At 39.6% G+C, this 21,868-nt stretch overlaps 1 protein-coding gene across 4 annotated transcripts in view; it reads left to right on the forward strand.

Moving 5' to 3' along the window:
* TP53BP1 (tumor protein p53 binding protein 1) overlaps positions 1 to 21,868 on the forward strand; it is a 1,265,047-nt gene that overhangs the window by 992,913 nt on the left and 250,266 nt on the right. For all 4 annotated transcript variants that reach the window (XM_044077533.1, XM_044077532.1, XM_044077535.1 and 1 more), the window contains 2 exons: positions 20,002 to 20,426; positions 21,333 to 21,524. In XM_044077533.1, coding sequence (XP_043933468.1) covers positions 20,002 to 20,426; positions 21,333 to 21,524 — 617 coding nt within the window. The remainder of the gene's footprint in view (positions 1 to 20,001; positions 20,427 to 21,332; positions 21,525 to 21,868) is intronic.

Consider the following 21,868-nt stretch of genomic DNA (forward strand, 5'->3'; position numbering starts at 1 on the left):
TTTGTTTTTCTGGTAAAGAAATTTATATTGGTGACAAAACATAACAAAGAAGCAACATGGGCATTAACTTTTCTTGTTTCTTTTTACTGTTAAGGACCATATATTTTATGCTTACAGTCTTGTTTCCGGATGTTTTTCTGCATTAGCCTTTATCATGTAAAAAAAAACAGTAATGTAGCAAATTAAAAATTGTGTACTTTTACCCTAAAAGATCAACAAGTAGTATTACTCCAGAGTTTCTAAGGCATATTAATAGTCGAAAATATTAGTGCTGTGCCTGTGTTGTGCCTTGGATCAGTTTATGATGTTACTGCAGTCACGTTTGTAATAGGCACCTGGAGGCATCTGTACTTTATTTTCAAATTCTGGCTGTAGTTTTTGCTACAATCTGTTGACTTCACAGCTCAGTTTAAGGATGACTTATTTTCTGATTCTGCTTTAGACAGTATCTTTGCATCTTTTTCATCTATATTTTATATCAAAGGAAAAAGTTTGGTAGATTTAATTCATTCTAATATTGTTACAAATGAGATGGGCATTGACTAGAAATTTAAGTTTTGAATTAGGTGCATTGTATTGCAGTAAATGTATTGATTGAAGACGTGATATTTTAAGTTTTGAAACAATTAGTAATCAGAAGCTTATTCCTGTTGGACATTTTACTTATTACACTGAAAATGTGGTTTATGCCCTTTCTTGCTGCAGTATAGGTTGATAGGTAGCTATTAGGCTAGCTGCCGTTTTGGGCCATTTTACACCTAGTCAGTTTCCCTTTTGGTGCTTGAATTAACCTATCCCATTTGGTGTTAGGTTGGCCTTACCCATCCCATGGTCGTAATTATATATTACCTCCTAATAAGTATAACTGGGATCATACCGCAGATGGTTTGAGGGGACTCATGCATGGGAAAAAACACTTAGGAGCTGCTTTTGTCCATTAGTAGTGCAGGAGGCAGTCCTGGGGTGCATCTTGTGATTCCCATCCATAGAGCCAAGATGTGCTTGAATATGGACAGGAATGAGCTTTGCGTTGTGTGTATGGAGAGTCTGTTCCAGAGCAGTGGTGTCCTCTGTTGGATGATACCTGTCCCTTCAAACAGTTCTGTTGATGTTGCAGAAGAGGTTTACATCCCTAGACTGAGTATTTCTGATGCCATTTCATTTGCTATCCTTCAGTACTGGTTTGGAGGATGCCTTGTATGCTAAACACAGGTCACCTCTTAACATGCTGTAGGATACCAAGTATATTGACAGGGCTTTCAGTCAGTCCATGTACGACATATTCAGCTTTTGTATCATTTTAATAAGGTATCTCTGTGGGTGTTCAGTTGTTGCATATTCTCCTTAAAGGAGACAGCATGCACTCAGCATAATTCTGTTCTAGTGCATTATCTGCAGTATTATCAGTGCCAGTTCTCTCTCTCTCTCATATCTCCCTGGCCAAGAAAACACTGTTCCTGCATTAAAATCATTCAAATCCCTCTAACTTGTGTGCCTTAATACCTTGTCTCTTGTCATATGCTGCAACCTTATCAAATGCTACATCAAGCTGATCACCAGTGACCCCAGGTAGAAATCCGCTGTAGACTAACATCTGCAGCCTTTTAATATCTTTGAAGAGCGCTTCTTCCATAGGGCAGAAACATTCATTTAGAAGGCGCATGTAGTCAAGTCCAAGTTGTAAATTAAGGCTTTGCCATTCTTTCAACAGTTCTAGATATAGACCACCATAGGCCGGTATTTTTAAAATGCGCAACCCTGTGGGTACAACTTTGAACTGTGTAGCAGCCTCAAAATACAGTCTCTGCCACTGTAGGCATTTGAACTTGTACAATTTATTCTCAATTTCTCTAATAGATGCTCGTAGCATATCAACCATACAGGTGTCTTCACTTACCACTGTAGTTCTCAGTCCAACAGAACTATTAAGTAGTGGGTTTACATCCATAAACAAGAGGTATTAAAAAGTCCACATTGAGCAGCTTTTCCTCTGGTTGGATTATAGTCCAATTCAATAGCTGCACTCTCAGCCATGTACAACACACCAAACCAAAGGGATATGCACAATAACAGTAAAAAATCCAGAAATTGACAAAATACTCTGTTCGAACAGTCCAAGTAAATTCCAAAAAACAGAGTATACCACAGCTGGAGTGCTGTAAAATCTTTAATTCACCATAAAACAATAAAAGCAATAGCAGTCAGTAGTAAGACCGGGGGTAAAAAAAAAATAAGCGGACAGTGGTGGGAAATAAGTGATCCAAAGTTGGTTTAGTTTTAAATAAGGAAAAAAAGCAAAGGTTATAGAAATATAATAGAGATGGGGTATATATCTTATGAGGAGTGAGAATGTAAAAGAATTAAGGGATTTGGGGAATAATTCTGGTGTTGTACAGGAAACTGTTTTGAAAATTTGAATTTGGATGTGATTATATCTGGTTATTTTCAGAAAACAGTGAAGGATAAAATTGATAAACGAGATGATAATCTGTTTACAGAATGGGGAAGTTGGAAGGTGAGATGCGAAGATGTCCTGAGTAATGAAAAATAGGGATTGATGAGTTGATAAATGGTTGTGGCATTAGGGGTGGGGTGGAGGGGTGAAAGGGGACTATGAAAATGTTTAGTTTTGTTTATAAGGGTGTGTGCGCGTGTGTGTGTGTGTGTGTGTATATATATATATATATATATATATATATATATATATATATATATATACACATACACACACACACACACATATATATATATATATATATATATGTACATAAATACACACACACACACACATATATATATATATATATATATATATATATATATATATATATATATATATATATATATATATATATATATATATATATACACACACACACACACACACACACACACACACACACACACACACAGACACTCACATATGTATATTAAAAAGTGTACACACCCCTGTTAAAATTCCAGGTTTTTATGATATAAAAAATGAGACCACAATAAATCATTTCAAAACTTTTCCCACCTTTAATGTGACCTATCACCTGTACAATTCAATTGAAGAACAAATATGCTAGGGGAATAAATATTAAAAAAAAACATACAATAAGCTGGTTGCTTAAGTGTGCACACCCTTAAACTAATGCTTTGTTGAAGCACCTTTTGATTTAATTACAGCATTCAGTCTTCTTGGGTAAACGCTTGCCATCAATTAAAGAGACTCTGATTAACTCCAAATAAAGTTCAGCTATCCTAGTAGGATTTTCCTGACATTCACTCAATTGCCTGCTACAGAAAAAGCCATGGTTCGCAGGGAAGCTTACAAAGCATCAGAGATCTCATTGTTGAAAGGTATCAGTCAGGGCAAGAGTACAAAAAAATTTCCACAGCATTGGATATACCATGGAACACAGTGAAGACAGTCATAAAAAAGCGGAGAAAATATGGGACAACATTGACGTTGCAAAGAACTGGACATCCCTCCAAAATTGATGAAAAGACAAGACGAAAACTGGTCAAGGAGGCTGCCAAGAGACCTCCAGCAACACTGAAGGAGCTGCAGGAATTTCTGGCAAGTACTGGCTATGTACTACATGTGACGACAATCTTCCGTATTCTCCATATGTCTGGGTTATGGGTTAGGGTTGCAAGATGGAAACCTTTTCTTACACAGAAAAACATCCAGGCCCAGCTAAAATTTGCAAAACAATACATCAAGTCTTCCAAAAGCTATGGGAAAATGTGTTATGGTCTGTGATGAGACCAAAGTTGAACGTTTTGGCCACAATTCCAAAAGGTGCGTTTGGCGCAAAAACAACACTTCGCATCACCAAAAGAACACCATCCCCATGGTGAAGCATGGTGGTAGCAGTATCATAGGTTCATAGGTTGGTACTAGGCTATCAGCCCTAGGGCCTATACAAGCCTAGCCATAACAATTCCCTGGCTATTTCTTCCCACATTATTTACTTTCCTGGACCCCTGTCTAGCAGGGCGACTGACGTGATCCCTGGGGTAAATTTCCTTTCTCCCATCCAATCGTCAAGGTTCCTCTTGAAGAAGTCCAAAGAGGCACTCTGCTTTACATGTATGGGCAATCTATTCCAGAGTCTGGGGAGTCTCTGGGTCAGGAACCTATCCCTCAAGCATGTTTTGTTTATTGTGATGACAAGGTTTAGATCCCTGGAGCGTGTAGCTCTGAGGGATTGGGATTTCTTAGTGTAGCATGTCCAACAGCTCTGGGTTTGACATGGCCTTGTATGTTAAGCAGAGATCGCCTCTGAGTAGACGATATGCGACAGAGTATAGCTGGAGTTTTTTAAGGCGGTCAGCGTCGGGCATCTGCTTTAGGCCTGTGATTCTTTTAGTGAGGTATTTCTGAGGCCTTTCCAGTTGTTGCAGATGTCTTGAGAGGTACATACCAAATGGGGCGTTGTATTCTATAATGGGTCTAATGAGGGATGTGTACAGTGGGACAATGACCTCCTTTTTTGTGGATGAAAAGCCCTTCATGATGAGGTGTGCCACATAGAAGGATTTCCTGACTGTTGTGGCGATGTGGTTATCGAAGGTGAGACCACTGTCCACCTGTGTCCCTAAGTCTCTTATCACACTTTCTGTGTTTAGTGTACTGCCACCTATATGGTAATTCATGGATACATGTTTTTCCCCAAAGGGGATAACAATACATTATCATGCTTTGGGTTTGCTTTTCTTCACCTGGAACTGGGGCTTTAGTGAAAGTGGAGGGACTTATGAACAGTTCCAAATACCAGTCACTTTTGGTCCAAAACCTTTAAGTCTGCTAGAAAGCTGAAAATGAAGAGGAATTTCATCTTTCAACACAACAATGACCCTAAGCATATATGCAAATCATTTAAAGAGTGGCTTCATCAGAAGACAATTAAAGTTTTGGAATGGCCAAGCCCGAGCTCAGACCTAAATCCAATACAAAATCTATGGGGTGACCTGAAGAGGGCTGTGCACAAGAAATGCCCTCTCAGTTTGACAGATTTGGAGTGCTTTTGCAAGGAAGACTGGACAAATATTGCCAAGTCAAGATGTACCATGCTGATAGACTCCTACCCAAGAAGACTGAATGCTGTAATTAAATCAAAAGGTGCTTCAACAAAGTATTAGTTTAAGGGGGCAAGCAGCTTATTGTACGTTTTTTAATTTTTATATTTTTCCCCTAACAGATTTGTTTGTTTGTTAATTGAATTGTACAGGTTATAGATCACATTAAAGGTGGGAAAAGGTTTGAAATGATTTATTGTGGTCTCATTTTTTTATATCACAAAAACCTTGCATTTTAGCAAGGGTGTGTACACTTTTTATTATCCACTGTATTCCGTTCAGAAGCTCGAAATACTGAAATCTCGAATTTCAGTATTTTGAGCCCAAGAAGCCGAATCCACATAATAGCGTAAGTTTAGAAGCGTGAAGTTCAAAACCTCGAATACCGGAGGTTTTGAATTTTGCGCTTCTAAAGTTCTGCTATGGTTATGTATTCAGGTAAGTGTGTATGTGTGTTAAGGGGTTGGGTAGGGGCTGTGGTGTGTGTCTGTGTGTTTTGTTGCTGTGATGTGTGTGTGTGCGAAGAGAAAGTAGCTTGTGTGGTGGAGCTTTGTGTGTGTTTGTATGTAGTGTGACCTTGGAGTGAGAATATTTATGTAGAGGGTATGGGGAGCGCAGCCCCCCACATGGGGGGGTGCAGAGGGGCTTGCCTCCCTTCTTTCATGTAGTAGAGTGATTGTGTGTGTGTGTGTGTGTGTGTGTGTGTGTGTGTGTGTGTGTGTAGTAAAACCGCAAAATTCAAAACTTCCGGTATTCGAGGTTTTGAATTTCGCGTTTTTTAGTTTTTGTTGTTTTGTGGATTCCACTTCTTGGGCTCAAGATACTGAAATTCGAGATTTCAGTATTTCGAGCTTCTGAAGTGAATCCATATAAATATATGTGTATATATATATATATATATATATATATATATATATATATATGTATATGTATAATATATATATATATGTATATGTATAATATATATATATATGTATATGTATAATATATATATATGTATATGTATAATATATATATATATATATATATGTATTTAATATGATGTTAAGAAAAGTATATATAGAATGAATATGTATATACGTAAAAGAAATCCTTACTGTTTTCAATAAATGCCATGGGGTCTTTTACATCCATCAGGACTTCTACCAACATGGGCAGAAGAGACCTCTGTGTAACTTCTCATCCAAAGAGCATCACAATCCAGAGTGCATCAACTCCCCTTCCCCTTTCCTTTATGCCATACTGCAGAGTCATTAATGGAAAAATTAATCCATGTACCTTGGGTGGGAGTAGATCCCACACAACCTTCTAATCAAAGGTGACTGCGCTACCTGTTGAGTCAGTGAAGTTGCTAAATGACAGCATGTAACTGTACCACTAATGTCTAAGAAATACATGATGAAAAGCATTGTTTGCAGAGTGACACAACATGTATAATTTAGTATTTTTACATACAAGATAATATGCACTTCATTTCATGATGGAAGTATCTAAAGGTTAAACACTGAGAAACTGTTACTGAGTTGTTGATTTCTGTTGAAGTAAATAAGGAGGCTGTACTTCTATTAGACAAAGAGCACATGCATTGGGTTCCTTGCATCCCTTTCTCAATTTCACTGCAGTGAAACTGTGTACTTCCTGAAAATGGTAAAATGCCATTGCAGTATCAAATATCACATAACCTAATCAAGCCATAAATTCCAACTTACTGACACCTTCCCTTTTCTGTCTGCTTTAACTCCTCCATTTTTAAAACTCTTGTCATACTAATGCACTGCTGAAGTACTAAAAACTCTAGGTCTGTATTTTAAGCAGTCTCTGCAATTAATATAACCTTCTATTAAAATATATGTTAACTTGCATACAACTGTATGCCGTTGTCTCTGACGCTACAAAAATTGCATATATGTTTATATCTGTTACTGTATACAATTCATGTATATTCTCAACAATTGTAAAATTATATGCACTTTATCTGTTGCATTCTGTATCCATAATTGTTAAATTGTAATGTTTTCTCAGGCTGAGACTGAAACTGGTTATGAGTTGTCAGTGCTGTACCTCGGTTAACAAATTTGAGTGAAGAAATAAATAAAATGTGGGTTAAAATAATCATTACAGCTATGGCTTGAAATACTGAAAAGTAGAGTGGTAGATAATGCAGCCTCATAATTTTGTCATTTTTCAGTATTTGCATTCATACCATTTATTGCACCTTTTCTTTAATGCACCTCACAGATTTGATAGCTATTTTTCTGGTTGCAAGCTACAAGATTTTATGTAACGTAAATAATTTTTGTTTTTCTGGTAAAGAAATTTATATTGGTGACAAAACATAACAAAGAAGCAACATGGGCATTAACTTTTCTTGTTTCTTTTTACTGTTAAGGACCATGCTTACAGTCTTGTTTCCGGATGTTTTTCTGCATTAGCCTTTATCATGTAAAAAAAACCAGTAATGTAGCAAATTAAAAATTGTGTACTTTTACCCTAAAAGATCAACAAGGAGTATTACCCCAGAGTTTCTAAGGCATATTAATAGTCAAAAATATTAGTGCTGTGCCTGGGATCAGTTTATGATGTTACTGCAGTTACGTTTGTAATAGGCACCTGGAGGCATCTGTACTTTATTTTCAGATTCTGGCTGTAGTTTTTGTTACAATCTGTTGACTTCACAGCTCAGTTTAAGGGTGACTTATTTTCTGATTCTGCTTTAGATAGTATCTTTGCATCTTTTTCATCAATATTTTATATTAAAGGAAAAAGTTTGGTAGATTTAATTAATTCTAATATTGTTACGAATGATATGGGCATTGACTAGGAATTTAAGTTTTGAATTAGGTGCATTGTATTGCAGTAAATGTATTGATTGAAGACGTGATATTTTAAGTTTTGAAACAATTAGTAATCAGAAGCTTATTCCTGTTGGACATTTTACTTATTACACTGAAAATGTGGATTATGCCCTTTCTTGCTGCAGTATAGGTTGATAGGTAGCTATTAGGCTAGCTGCCGTTTTGGGCCATTTTACACCTAGTCAGTTTCCCTTTTGGTGCTTGAATTAACCTATCCCATTTGGTGTTAGGTTGGCCTTACCCATCCCATGGTCGTAATTATATATTACCTCCTAATAAGTATAACTGGGATCATACCGCAGATGGTTTGAGGTGACCCATGCATGGGAAAAAACACTTAGGAGCTGCTTTTGTCCATTAGTAGTGCAGGAGGCAGTCCTGGGGTACATCTTGTGATTCCCATTCATAGATCCAAAATGTGTTTGAATATGGACAGGAATGAGCTTTGCGTTGTGTGTATGGAGGGTCTGTTCCAGAGCAGTGGTGTCCTCTGTTGGATGATACCTGTCCCTTCAAACAGTTCTGTTGATGTTGCAGAAGAGGTTTACATCCCTAGACTGAGTATTTCTGATGCCATTTCATTTGCTATCCTTCAGTACTGGTTTGGAGGATGCCTTGTATGCTAAACACAGGTCACCTCTTAACATGCTGTAGGATACCAAGTATATTGACAGGGCTTTCAGTCAGTCCATGTACGACATATTCAGCTTTTGTATCATTTTAGTAAGGTATCTCTGTGGGTGTTCAGTTGTTGCATATGTCTGGGCAGATGCATGCCAAAGGGGGCATTATACTCACCGACTGGCTTAATCAGGGCTGAGTAAGGGGGGACAATGGCATCCCTAGATCTAGACACAATCCCTATGTTTATAAGCTGTGCAGTATAGAAGGAATTTCTGACCGTGGGCACGTCAGTCAAAAGTTAGGAGACTGTCCACATAAGTTCCTACATCCCATACAAATGGGTTGATTCTTAGAGGTGTATTGTCGGTGTGGTTGTTCCATGGGTAGATGACGTCTCAAAGTATACAATACTTAATTTTTGGCATTTAGTTTCAGTCCACGATTTTTGCACCAGTTATTTGTAACATGCCTTCCTGCAGGATGACTAAATCATTTGGGGATTCAGTGACTGCTCATAGCTTGCAGTCATCTGCAAACTGTCAGCCACAGTCCTTTGGTACTGACTTACTTCTGAGAAGTTGATGGCAAACCAGAGAGATTCCAGCAAAAACAGTTGGGAACTCCACTGGTGACTGATCTCTTTATGGAGTTAACTCCACCTCTGTTTTGATTTCCTGCATCCTATTAGTGTTAGCTTTTCTACTGTGCTGAGTGGAGGACTGTTTTAAAAGCTGTGGCCAGGTCAAGCTATGCAGTATGTACAGTTTTGCCTTCATCCATTGCTTTGGTGATCTTCTCAAAAAACTCCACCTGGTTGAATATGTATGACCTGCCCTTTATGAATCCAAACTGAGACAGGTCCAGTGTTTGGTTCCATGATGAGTCTTTCCATGGCTTTGTATATGAGACTGATCAGACTTATGGGTCTGTAATTGCCTGGGTCTGTGGAATGGTCCTCCCATATGCACCAGAAATGACTGTAGCTGTTCTTCATTTGCAAGTTGAAAAACTTGTATTGAGGCCGAGCTTTAACAGTAGTGTTAGCATTTGCAGAATGCTTTATTTTGGTAAAAGTAGCAGGAAGTTCAAAACTAGACTACAAGAGCATATTATGGATGTAACAAATACGTGTATTAATTTTGTGGCTGACCATTATGATGTTCCATAATAGTGATTTGACTTGGCTTAAAAGCAACAGATATACATAATTACCACTGCTGCTGTAACTTTTAGGCCATATGAGAGGTTTCTCTGCCCAGGAAACAATTGGATGGCTTGACAAAGCTCTGGGGACCCCCCCCCCACCAAACACACACACACCTTCACTCTGACTGCTGATTGCAAGCCCAAGGAGGGAGATCAGTAGGCAGAGGTAAAGATGTTATCAGTACTTGCGTGTCAGTTTGAGGAGAAACATCTCTGGAGCAGCAATTGGCTAAGAGCTGTGTTCCCCTGTTGGGGAACCCCTCCACACAGAAATTGTTGCCCTTTGAAGAAAATATTCTTTATTTTTATTTTCTGTCTAAAAGCACTAGTTCCCCTTTAAGAAACCTGGTATTTTTTATTAATATAGAATGTTTCCTGTCAGAGACTGCTGTTTGTAGTTGCTGGTGCTATTTGACAAGTTAGGAGATATTTTTCTGAATGTATATTTACTGCTTGTGTAACCTTTCATTTTAGGGACTAAAAGTTGTATGGGATGAGTAGGGATGTGTTCAGTGTAGTGTTTGTTGACTTAGTGTCAACCTACTTGCCATTTTTCTTTTTCGGTCAATATATTTAATTTGAGTGCTGATAGGGAGTTTGAATCCCACTTCTGCTTTTTACTTTGTGTCGGCTGGGATAAGAAATATGAGTGTAAGTGTGCTCTTTGTGTACACTAGGTGACAATTTACCTTTCTATTGACTCTCTCCAGCAATGCTTACTACTTTTATCTGCTCCTCGGCTACTGCTTGGAGACTTAGTCCAGTCCTGATGGTTCCACACCTGCTATTCCTAGAAGTAATAAAAGTAGTTGCCAAGATGTCACTGCCATTGCCATGGGCTTAGTGTATGTCTTATACAATGGGCGTACCTGTGGTGGCCATTGATTGTTTGAAAAAAAATGGTGGGCCGTTTTAAGGGCTTTGCTATTTCCTCCACTGTGATGCGATCTCGGAGTTGGTATATTTAAGTAGAGGGGTTTAAGGTTAAGTTTTTTGGGGGGGTTTTGTCATGGAGCAGTGATTTTATTTCCCTGGGGAAAAAATCACTGTTCTGTGCTTTCGGTTTTGTTGGGTTTCGGACAGTAGGGTTCGATATTACAATGATCAAACTTTTGTAATTTCAACGTTGTGATATAGACCTGTCTAGAGCCCATGCTATTGCTACAGTGTTGAGGAGATATGCCTGGGTATGTAACCTAAAAGTTTGATAAGGTAGAGTCTGAAATCTCAGATGCTGCTTTAGACAAGGAGGTACTGTTTGGCTAATCTGCTAACTACTTTCTCAAACAATTTGATAAAGAGTAAAATTAATTTGGGGAGTAGCTGAGATTTTTCATGTCCCCCATTACAAATCGTTTAGACCGCCGTCTTTCACTAAAAAGCCAAATAAGCAAAACCAGTCATATTCTGGCTAACAAGGAGCAAAAAAAGTGATTACAGGAGGGGAAATAACAAGAAACAGGGATCCTTTCAGGAAAAGAGGGCAGATAACAGTACAGAATGACCCTTTCCCCTCCAGCAAATATCTTCACAAACCTATCCCAGAAGCTGGTCTTCGACATTCCATTACTCTTGTGTGTTAAAAGTGCAGGAGAATTACAGATGGCACTGAATACAAAAACTCCCTTCAGGGGACTTCCTCTACACCCTCCAAACCAACACAGAATATTTTCTTTAGATTCTTCATTCTTTGCATACCCAGTAATTTAAAGGGGCAAATGCTTCTATTCCAGAGTGTTTCTGGTACCAAATAAAAAGGCCTCTTGGAGATCAGTTCTAGAGCTTTCATTCCACAACCTCTATGTGAAAGTGCTAAAATTCAAAATGTTGACCTTACTGTGTTACCCCTCATTCCTTCAATGAGTCACATGAAAACACTGGACCTAAAAAGATGGCTGTTAATCTTAATCCCATAGAAGCAGGCTTCAGGAAATGTTTAAGGTTCTCCATTTGTAGGTCCCACTGTCAGTTCTTTGCATCAACCTTTGATCTTCCACAAAATCATATACTGGTAAGTGGAAGTGGTTTTCTAGTTGGAGCCTAGTCAATAACTAGGTATCCATCAGGGATTTTGTACCACTGGTGCATTTACCCATAACAGATGATGTTATGTTGTCCTATCTCACTTCCATTATTACGTGTGGGTTCGGAGCCGATCCTCGGCTCCGACTCGGTCGCTTTTAGAAAGCCTGAAAACTTCGATTGGCTTGTGGCTAGGAGGTATTCCATGGTGCATGAGCACACTCCCTAGATCTCGTTTGCCGCATCTCCAGTCGGAAGCTTTCTTGGTTGGCCGTGGCTAAGAGATACCTTTTTACTACTATTACTTCTTTTTAGGAATTTATTGTTTATAGAGAGTTTTTTTATTATAGCTCATTACTGACCGTCATTTTTTGTGACTTCTGATTTGTGACTTCAAACGGATTTGACTTGGTTATCAGATATTGTATTTTCTGGCCTATTGCTTGTTCGCGTGTGGTATCCCTTGTGTGTGTGTGTGTTTTTGGTTTTTACTAGACCATTTAAGTGAGAGGTTCTAGTTTCATCCCTTTTTGTTCTTTACACTAGGTCCGTTTAAGTTATAGGACCTAGTCCCCCCCCCCCCTTTAAAGTGTGATAGGGCTAGATCTGTTTAAGTTAGAGGATCTAATTCCTCTCTTGTTGTGTGAGTGTGTGGGCCTTCCTTTGCTGTCAGTATGTCTAAGGAACACAAACCATCAGTCTTTAAGAAGTGCATTGTGTTCACAAAAAATGTCCATCACTGATGGACATAGCATTTGTGTATATTGCTTAGGGGCCATACATCTGCAAGAAACCTGCCTTTTCTGCCATTCTTTTAGCCCTAGAGTGCTCCAGGAACTGAAGAATAAACTTATTTTAAAAGGTCTGTTGAAACCTTCCTTCGAAGAAGACCTAGCCAGTTCTTCTTCCTCTCCTAATTCGCAGTCTTCTAGGAAGGATAAGGGCAAAACTTCAAAACGGCCTTCTCTGGCTCCAACTTCTGCCTCTGAACTACCACAGAAGTTACAAAAAGCGGAGCTGGTATCTTTCTCTTCGGCTCCACAGTCTTTGGGGCCGATTGAGATTTTGGACATAGAACCTGCAGTATTGCTAGCAAGTGTTTCGGTGCCAATCACTAGCAGCCCTCTTTGGAGCTGGTTAACAGATATTCCACCGGTCTCCCCTGCCCTTAAATCGCTGATATTACAGAGAACAAGGTCACCCATGCTGTCCTCCAGATTCTCCAGGAGTCTGTCTGAAGAAGACATCGAGAGAGCCGTGCTCAGACTCCTCAAGTCATCGGCCTTGCCAGAATTTTTATCGGCTCCGACCCACTCTGTCTCGGAGCCGACTCCTTTTACCTGTCCTGCTTTCATTCCTCCTCCAACCCAGATTGGGCCTTCGGTACTACAGTGGAGTCTTCGGTTTCAGCACCTCGTGTGGTTGTCTCGGTGCCGAGTTCCGCTCCGACATTCTTGGCGCCATCTGAAGTGTCTAGGGTTCAAAGCTCCTTGGTCGGCCCTGATGGGGACACTTGGAACAGAACTTTGGTACCGAGTCTCCCTCTTGGTGCATCAGCCTGAGTGAGCTCGGACCCTACATCGTTCTCGGAGCCGATCCTTCTGGAGCCGTCAGCACCTCCAGTTTCTTTGGAACCGAGGCGTCTTTATGAGTCGGAGGAATCAGTCTTCATGAAGATGAGGAGCATGCTGGATAGCTCATCCGCCCCACGTAGAAGTACCAATGCTATACTCTCTCAAGCGCCGACTACAGTCTCAACATCTTCTCTTCCCCCGGATGGCAGAGACCCATAGCCCCAGGACCCCCACTCGGGTGGCCCCCAATCTTCCGAGGCCTCCCCAGAGAACCCCGCTGAGGAGCCCCCGCGGAAGAGATCCAAAAAGAACAGGAGACTGGGGACCCATTTTAGACCTCAGCAGGTTAAACGAGTATGTAAAGAAGTCCAAGTTCCGAATGGTCACTCTACAATCCATACTCCCTCTGTTAGGGAAAGAAAAATGGATGTGCACAGTAGATCTCCAAGATGCCTACTACCACATCAAGATGGACAAAGCATCAAGGAGTTTTCTACGCTTACGGCTGGGAGCCAATCATTACCAGTTTCGGGCGCTGCCTTTTGGTCTCAACACAGCCCTCCGGGTGTTCACCAAATGCATGGCAGTAGTGACAGCCCATCTGAGGTGTCAGGGAATCCAAGTTTTTCCATACCTGGACGATTAGCTCCTGACCGCAACCAACAGGCATCTTCTAGTTCAAGCCAGAAAATCCACAATCAAGCCCTGTTCCCAGTTGGGAGGCTCTGTAAATTGGGAAAAATCCTTAACTTTGCCCACTCAATCTATAACCTTTATAGGAGCAAACATAGACACGGTCTCTTTGGCAGGCAGACTGCCAACAGACAGAATACAAAATCTTTCACAGCAGATTTACAGGTTACTTCCTCTTCGAAAAGTCAAAGCAAAGGTGGTGTTACAACTTTTTGGAACAATGGCGTCGACTATAACATTAGTACCATTAGTAAGACTACATATGAGAATACTCCAATGTCTTCACAGTGGTCTTTTCAGCAGTTGCCCCTGCATCACCAGATACTAATCACAGATTCTTGCAAAAAGGATATCCGTTGGTGGATTCAAGCCAGGTCACCTTACCACAGGGACTCCCTTTGTACCGCACCAACCGGTTGCCACTGTGACCATGGATGCCTCTCAGATAGGGGCGGGGGGGCATTATCTAGGCAGGACTGTCCAAGGCACATGACAGGATCACAAGGCCCATCTGCATATCAATGTCCTAGAGATGAGAGCGGTCCTTCTAGCGCTGCAAGCACTTCGCGACTTTCTTCCTTTAGGGATGATAGCTATCCAGACAGACAACATGTCGGTGGTATGGTATCTAAACAAGCAAGGAGGGAACCAGATCTTACCCCTTATGTCGAGAGGCCCTGCGAGTTTGGAACTGGGCGATTTCTTCCCAACGCTTTCCCATCGCAACGCGCATCCCGGGGACATCCAGCGTGATAGCAGACAAGCTAAACAGGGCAATTTTGTTACCTCACGAATGGTCTTTGAACCAGAAAGTAGCCCAACAGATCTTCCACAAATGGGGACAAGTAAAAACAAAAACACGGAAACAGTCCTCCAGCTGCCGAACGTATCACTTTATTGACTAATGCAAAAATAACTCCAAATAAAACGTAAATGCTTTGTAAAACCAGTGTGCGTTTTCGTCTACATAAAAACGTAAGACTTCATCAGACAAACACGTACTTCCAAAGTTACACTTTATATACTCTAGTATGATTGAATAGCAGCCAATAAAAAATCATTACTTCATGTTCTCATTAAATGAGTTTGCATAAAAAAGGCTCATTACAGACAGGTTGTGAATAAAAACACATTTTGATGTTCACTACAATGTTACTAAATTCCATTTACTCCATTGTAAAATTCATGTGTTCATAATAAATATAGTTTAAAACATTAATATAGAAAAATAAATAAATAAATAAAAATCATGTTATTCAATTGATACTTCCATTCCTTTGTATAACATTCTAAAAACTCCTTATTTAAATAGCACCATCTGCTGTTCTTAGAGAGCTATTACTAACACTATCTAAATTCTAGCTGCTCTCAATTTTAACACAGAAGTTAGTGAAAGATGTTCATTGAGCCCTGGGGTGCTTGTTGCTTCTAATAATATTTGCCACCACAGCTCTTTGAATTCTAGCCTTTCTTCCCAGAGGCCTCCCCTTGTTTCCTTCTTGACCTGCTCTACCACAAAAAAGGAGAATCTAGAATCCTCACAAACTAAAGTGTGCTTATATAGAGCATTTGTTTCTTTTTTCCTAGATATCTCATAGGTGTGTTCGTAAATTCTCTTTTTCAATGCTCTTTCTGTCTTTCCCACGTAATATGAATTACATTGTGAACACATAGCTAGATATACCACCCCTTGTGAGTCACAATTAAAATAACCTGTACCATTAATATTACAATCCCTAGCTGTTAAAAAAATCTCAGTCTTATTACTAACATATGGACACTGATTACAGTGTCCACACTGATATGTTCCATAGCTTTTGTTGGGTAGAACCATTTTGGTAGAATTTTCATTGTTGTTCAATTTATTGTACTCCAACAACTTTTTTATACTTCTACCATTTTTATAAACTATTTTAGGGGTGTCTTTTTTAATGTTCAGGAAGTCAGAAAAGGAGATAAAATTGACCCACTCCCTCTGAAAAATCTTTTTCACTTTGGTATTAAATTAATTGAATTCCATTACCAAGGCCGATTTGTATTGAGACTCCCCTTTGTCACCACCATTAATTGTGTTCACAAGGGGTTGAGTATTATTCTCTAAATTAGTTAATACTGTGCCCTTGGGGACAACCCTGATGCGATCTCTTTGCCAGCCCCATTAACGCCAAATGTAGCACCTTTTTCTCCCTCATTTCCCCTCTGGGAAAGTCTCCGAGAGATGCACTCGTCCACGATTGGCCCCCGGGACTTCTTTATGCATTTCCTCCTTTTCCACTCATTCCCAAGGTTATACAGAAAGCAATGTTGTTGGGAAGCAAGATGATCCTCATCATTCCTTAATAGCCTCGTCAGATTTGGTTCCTCTTCCTCGGGCCTCATGTGTTAGACTATCCATGGACTCTGAACCCAGTACCAGACCTCTTGACACACATGGCAGGTTCTCTTCATCCCTGTCTCCACACTCTCAAACTGACAGCATGGCTGCTTCAGTTCCATCATTAGTCAGGCTTCATGATCTGTCTCCAGCTGTAACACGTATCATTAACTCTTCTCATAAGCCCTCGACTAGAAAATTGTACAACAGTAAATGGAAGAGATTTTCTATTTGGGCAGATAACAGAAAGGTTAATCCATTTACAGCTCCCATTCCTATTGTCTTAGAGTTCCTATCAGAACTTTTTCATCAGGGATCAGCAGCTGCTACACTGAGTTCAGCTAGCAGCAATATCTAATTTTCATGTGGGAATTAACAATTCTAACCTTATGTCCCACAAACTTTCCAGGACCTTTCTCAAAGGTTCTATGATGTTACGACCTCCCGTTCAAGATCCCATTCCTCCCTGGGATCTAAATCTAGTCCTTTCTAAACTTACTTTGCCACCTTTTGAACCAGCCCATAGCTGTCAATTAAAATTTCTATCATGGAAGACTCTTTTTCTGGTGGCGATAACTTCAGCCAGACGAGTTTCCGAACTGCAAGCCCTATCAGTTAAACCTCCATACTTAATTTTTCATAAAGATAGGGTCTCTCTCTGGACGAATCCTTCCTTTATCCCCAAGGTCTGCTCCCATTTTCACTTGAATCAAACTATCGAATTGCCAGTATTCTTCCCCAGTCACACCAGTAAATGAGAGTATAGATTTCACCAATTGGATGTGCATAGGCAATTGCATTTCTACATCCACAGAACTAAAGGATTTAGAAAATCAGACCAGCTATTCATTTCCTTTGCTGAAACAAGAATGGATTTGCCAGTTTCTAAGGTCACACTATCAAACTGGATCTCTAACTGCATTTCTTTCATTTATACTTCTGAGGGAAGAGAGTTACCAATTAAAATCAAAGTGCATTCTACCAGATCATTTTCTACTTCTGCTGCCTTCCAAGCCAGGACTCCTACTGATAATGTATGTGCAGCAGCAACATGGGCTACCCCTCATACCTTCATTACCCATTATAAATTGGACCTAACTTCCAGGGGTAGGGCCTCATTTGGTTTCACGGTGCTCAGAAGAATTTTCCAGTGAGCCACCCATACAAGATGCTAGGGACGCTGTCTCACCCATAATAATGCAGGCGAGATAGGACTACATAACATAAAGAAGTTATGTACTGACCATAACGTTTCATGTATGTAGGCCTTCTCGCCGAGCATTATTACGAACCCACCCACCAACCCCCTTCCTGGAGGGTCTGGAAACAGTTTTCTACGGTGGTTTATTTCATAAAGGACACTTTTTATTAAGGTTTTTATCCTTCCGAACCTTTGTTCTCCTTTTTACTTTTCCTCCTTGCACAGACTAGCAGCAAACAAGATCTGGGGAGTGTGCTTATGCACCATGGGATACCTCCTAGCCACGAGCCAATTAGAAGTTTTCAGGCTTTCTAAAAGCGGCTGAGTCGGAGCCGAGGATTGGTTCCGAACCCACACGTAATATGTTCGGCGAGATGGACTACATACATGGAACGTTATGGTGAGTACATAACTTTTTTCATATTCTTTACTGCTGCAGTAGCTGCACGCACCCTCCACCCCCTAATCTTGCATATAGTTATAGTTTGGATTTAAAGTAGTGTTCTTTGTGCTTCTACTTTGTATGTTTCTTTTAGTATTCTTCTTTTTTTGTTCACGATTGTTAGGCCTTTCTCTCTCTCTCTCTCTCTTTGTATGGGCATCCTAATTGTGTGTGTGAATGCTGAGATTAAGTGTAAATTTTTTAGATAGACTTTGTTTTTGATTGTGTTTTTAATTGGTTTTGTTATGTAAGATATATTTTTTGCTTGTTTTAACGGTAACTCCTATGAAGGCTGCTGCTGAAGTGCTAGAGATTTTTTATGACTTTTTAAATAAAATTACAGTGACACTATTGTTCATTTGTCATCGTTCAACTTATTTTAGTAACATGCACGATGAGATTTCAATTCAAAAGAAATAATATACTTTTGCAATTTGTAATAATTTTTTACTGCTACTTGTGGGACTCTCTTTTGTTATATAGTACTGTGGAGCTTGTTTTGAAAACACCCTGATGTCAGACATAAGTAAATAACCAAAAGAAATGCACCAAACTGTATTTGTTAAATAATGTGTGTCCTATTGCACAGGATGGCACTAATGTCATGCATTAAGACTCAGACAGCATACTGAAATTTAAATCTGCATTATTTGCTGTCAAGATTAAAAGCAGTTTTATCGTATTTTTACGGGTCTATATTACATAGTTGAAGTTCCGTAACTTCGACTGACATATGTACGAACACATATGTCCGAAGTTACTGAACTTTTAAGTATGCATAAAAAAATAATAAAAAAGGAAATAAAAGGTTATATGCAGGGGGGGCAAGCCCTGCTGCTCCCCTCCCTGCTCTTTAAATATACCAACTCCGAGGTCACATTAAAGTGCAGTATAGGAAATTTTCCCTTTACTGCACTGTAGTGCAACCTCGGAGTTGGTATATTTAAAGAGCGTGGGGTGTGGAGGGTGCAGGCCCCCACGTGGGGGGTGCAGGGGGGCTTGCATATCACCTTTTATTTTCATTTTCCCCCTTTATGTTTTCATATGTAGTCAAAGTTCCCTAACTTCGGACATATGTATTCGTGCATATGGTAGTCGAAGTTACAGAACTTCGACTATGTAATATAGACCCATTTTTACTACCTTTATAATGGCAAGGCTTCTTAACTCATGAAATTTTCCCCATGTAGCAGCTCAGTAACTGTAACTCATCTGATATAAAAGGAGAAATCTGGGCATGCTGGAAAATGCTGACACTTAATGACAGCATTCAGCACCTTGGCTATCTAGGGATACTGGGCATCTTATGCTACGTAGTGCAAGCAATATTAAAAATGTAATTCTCAATACCTTGCTCCGTAGAAAGATGTTGTTTCATTGCTTTGTGCTTCTGAACCATGATGATTCACATAAATCTACCTGTCAGCAGTTTTACTAGTTATATTTCCAGTGCAGTTAACTCTAGTGGATATACACATGCTGATACCTTTTTGCTTACCTTATCTGTTACTATGTTACATATTTTAATTTTATCTTGATCTGCTGTTGAGGTCTGACTATTCAAGTGCCTTGAATGCAAGCCACATTCTGTGTTAGATTAGATGTTTGCTTTTACTCAGACATGGTTACATTTCAAAGACCTACAAGTAAGGCTGGCTTGCTGGTAGTAAAATCTGTGAACAATATTTGGTTAAACTGTAATAACTGTGTGTAACTTATAATAAAAGAGGAGTACTGTGTTCAGATTGCCAGGAAGGAATGGTAGGCTAATATATGGGTATTTCAGTAAACATGCGTTTTTTAAAATTCATAGTATTTTTGCATTGCCCAGTAATGGGACACTGGTGCTGCCTAATGAGACTGATATTTGTTGGCATAGAATGGTTTGACAGTATTTGATTTAGGGTAAATTATTGAGGTATTTGTTTTTATATCTTCAGAGATACCCTGGCAGCACAACCCGAAGACCACACAAGCCCTGGCACAACCTCAGCATCTCCAGATGAAGAACCTTACACCAGAATTACTGTCCGTTTCAAAGAAGCCAGTAGTAGACCAAACCAGGAAACACCTGTCCGTCGGAGTGATTCTCCTGAAGTTATCCCACAAAAATCTCCTAGTACCTCTGATAACTCTGATTCAACAAGCAGCAGCTTTGTAGGACTACGTGTTGTGGCAATGTGGTCATCAAATGGTTACTTCTACTCAGGGATAATAATCAAAGATGCTGGTGCAGGAAAATTCAGATTGCGTTTTGATGATGGCTATGAATGTGATGTTATGGGGAAGGATATTCTGTTGTGTGATCCTATACCAGTCGACACTGAAGTTACTGCGCTTTCAGAAGATGAGTACTTCAGTGCAGGTACTTAAGATGCTCTGGCGTCCAACATTTTTAGGTATTCTTTCAGGATGTGTGTAATGGATATTGTGCTTTTTTCCCTGTCAAGTGTTCAGCGAATGTTTTGTCACTGTGTGGAGTTTATTCTTATGCTGTCTGGGATATGGTAGTGGATGTAAGCTTTCCCATAGATTATTCATTTAGGTCATCACCCACAGTGCCTCATTAGAAAACAAGGGATAACAATAGTAGCTGAGAGCTGTAACCACTGCTGTAACACCACTGCTGATATCAGCTCTTGCTGCAAATGTAAAGCAGTTAGTTCTTTGATAGCCAGCTGTGCAGTTTGACATGTTTGGCAAGTTTATAAAAAATTATTCCTCTGAATGGTTTATTGCAAAGGAGATTTCTCCTTACCTCAGTGTTGTAGTGATCCCTTTGTTGATTATAATAATATATGAGATGTAGTGGTCTGTACTCACTACTTGTCTTGGGAATTTAGGAGAAAACAAATGTAGCAACTGAAGTTTCATTTAATTTGGTCTTCAGTAAAGATAATATTAACTGACATGGATCCACTTTTGTATGGAGTTTTTTTTAGCTGCCTAATGACAAGGAATTTCAACATCATTGAAGTGAAACACTGAAAAGAAATTAAAACTTTATTAAATGGTTATCAGTTGTAGTGCCTGTCTGCACTAGCTTCCTAATGTAAATGATAGGTTATTTTAATAGTTAATGCCTTTTGTTAGCTGTGTTATGAATTTGAAAAGTATGACTTAGAGAAAGAGTCAGCTGCTGACATGTACTGTTCAGATTTGTCAGCGGAAAGCAGTGCAACAGTACAAACAATATTGTTGAAGACTAAAGGCATAAAAGGAGTGTACAGCAGATGTTATATTTTCCATATGTTACTCTTCCTGCTTTCAGGTGTTGTGAAGGGGCACCGCAAGGATGCAGAGGAGCTATATTATTGTGTGGAGAAGGATGGAAAGCGAAAGTGGTACAAACGGATGGCAGTTATCTTGTCCTTTGACCAAGGTAGTAAACTGAGGGAACAGTATGGTTTGGGGCCCTTTGAACCAACAACACCTGTCACCAAAGCTGCAGATATCAGCTTAGGTAAGTACCATTTCTTCTGTTTCAAAATCTGGATTTTCTTTCTTCTGTGAGTGATCACCTCTTGTGTCATCCTATCCAATTCTGCCAACATGTCTTCTGGTTCAGCTTTAGGGTAATAGAGTTGATGTTGCCTACCAGGTTAATGTGATTCATTCACTGGAACATGATTTTCATGATTGGTGACATTTGCTTGCTTTTCATCACCCGCTTATGGACAAGGGATGAACACTAGCATAATACAGGTGTAGCTCTGCTCTTAAGCTCAGAACATCTGCTGTTTTCCATAGCCCAAACTTTTCTTTTTTTTTTTTACTGTACTCACAGGTCCTTGCATGATGTTTCTA

This window comes from Protopterus annectens, chromosome 7.part0, assembly GCF_019279795.1.
Source record: "Protopterus annectens isolate FY-2018-M chromosome 7.part0, PAN1.0, whole genome shotgun sequence".
Taxonomy (NCBI): domain Eukaryota; kingdom Metazoa; phylum Chordata; order Ceratodontiformes; family Protopteridae; genus Protopterus; species Protopterus annectens.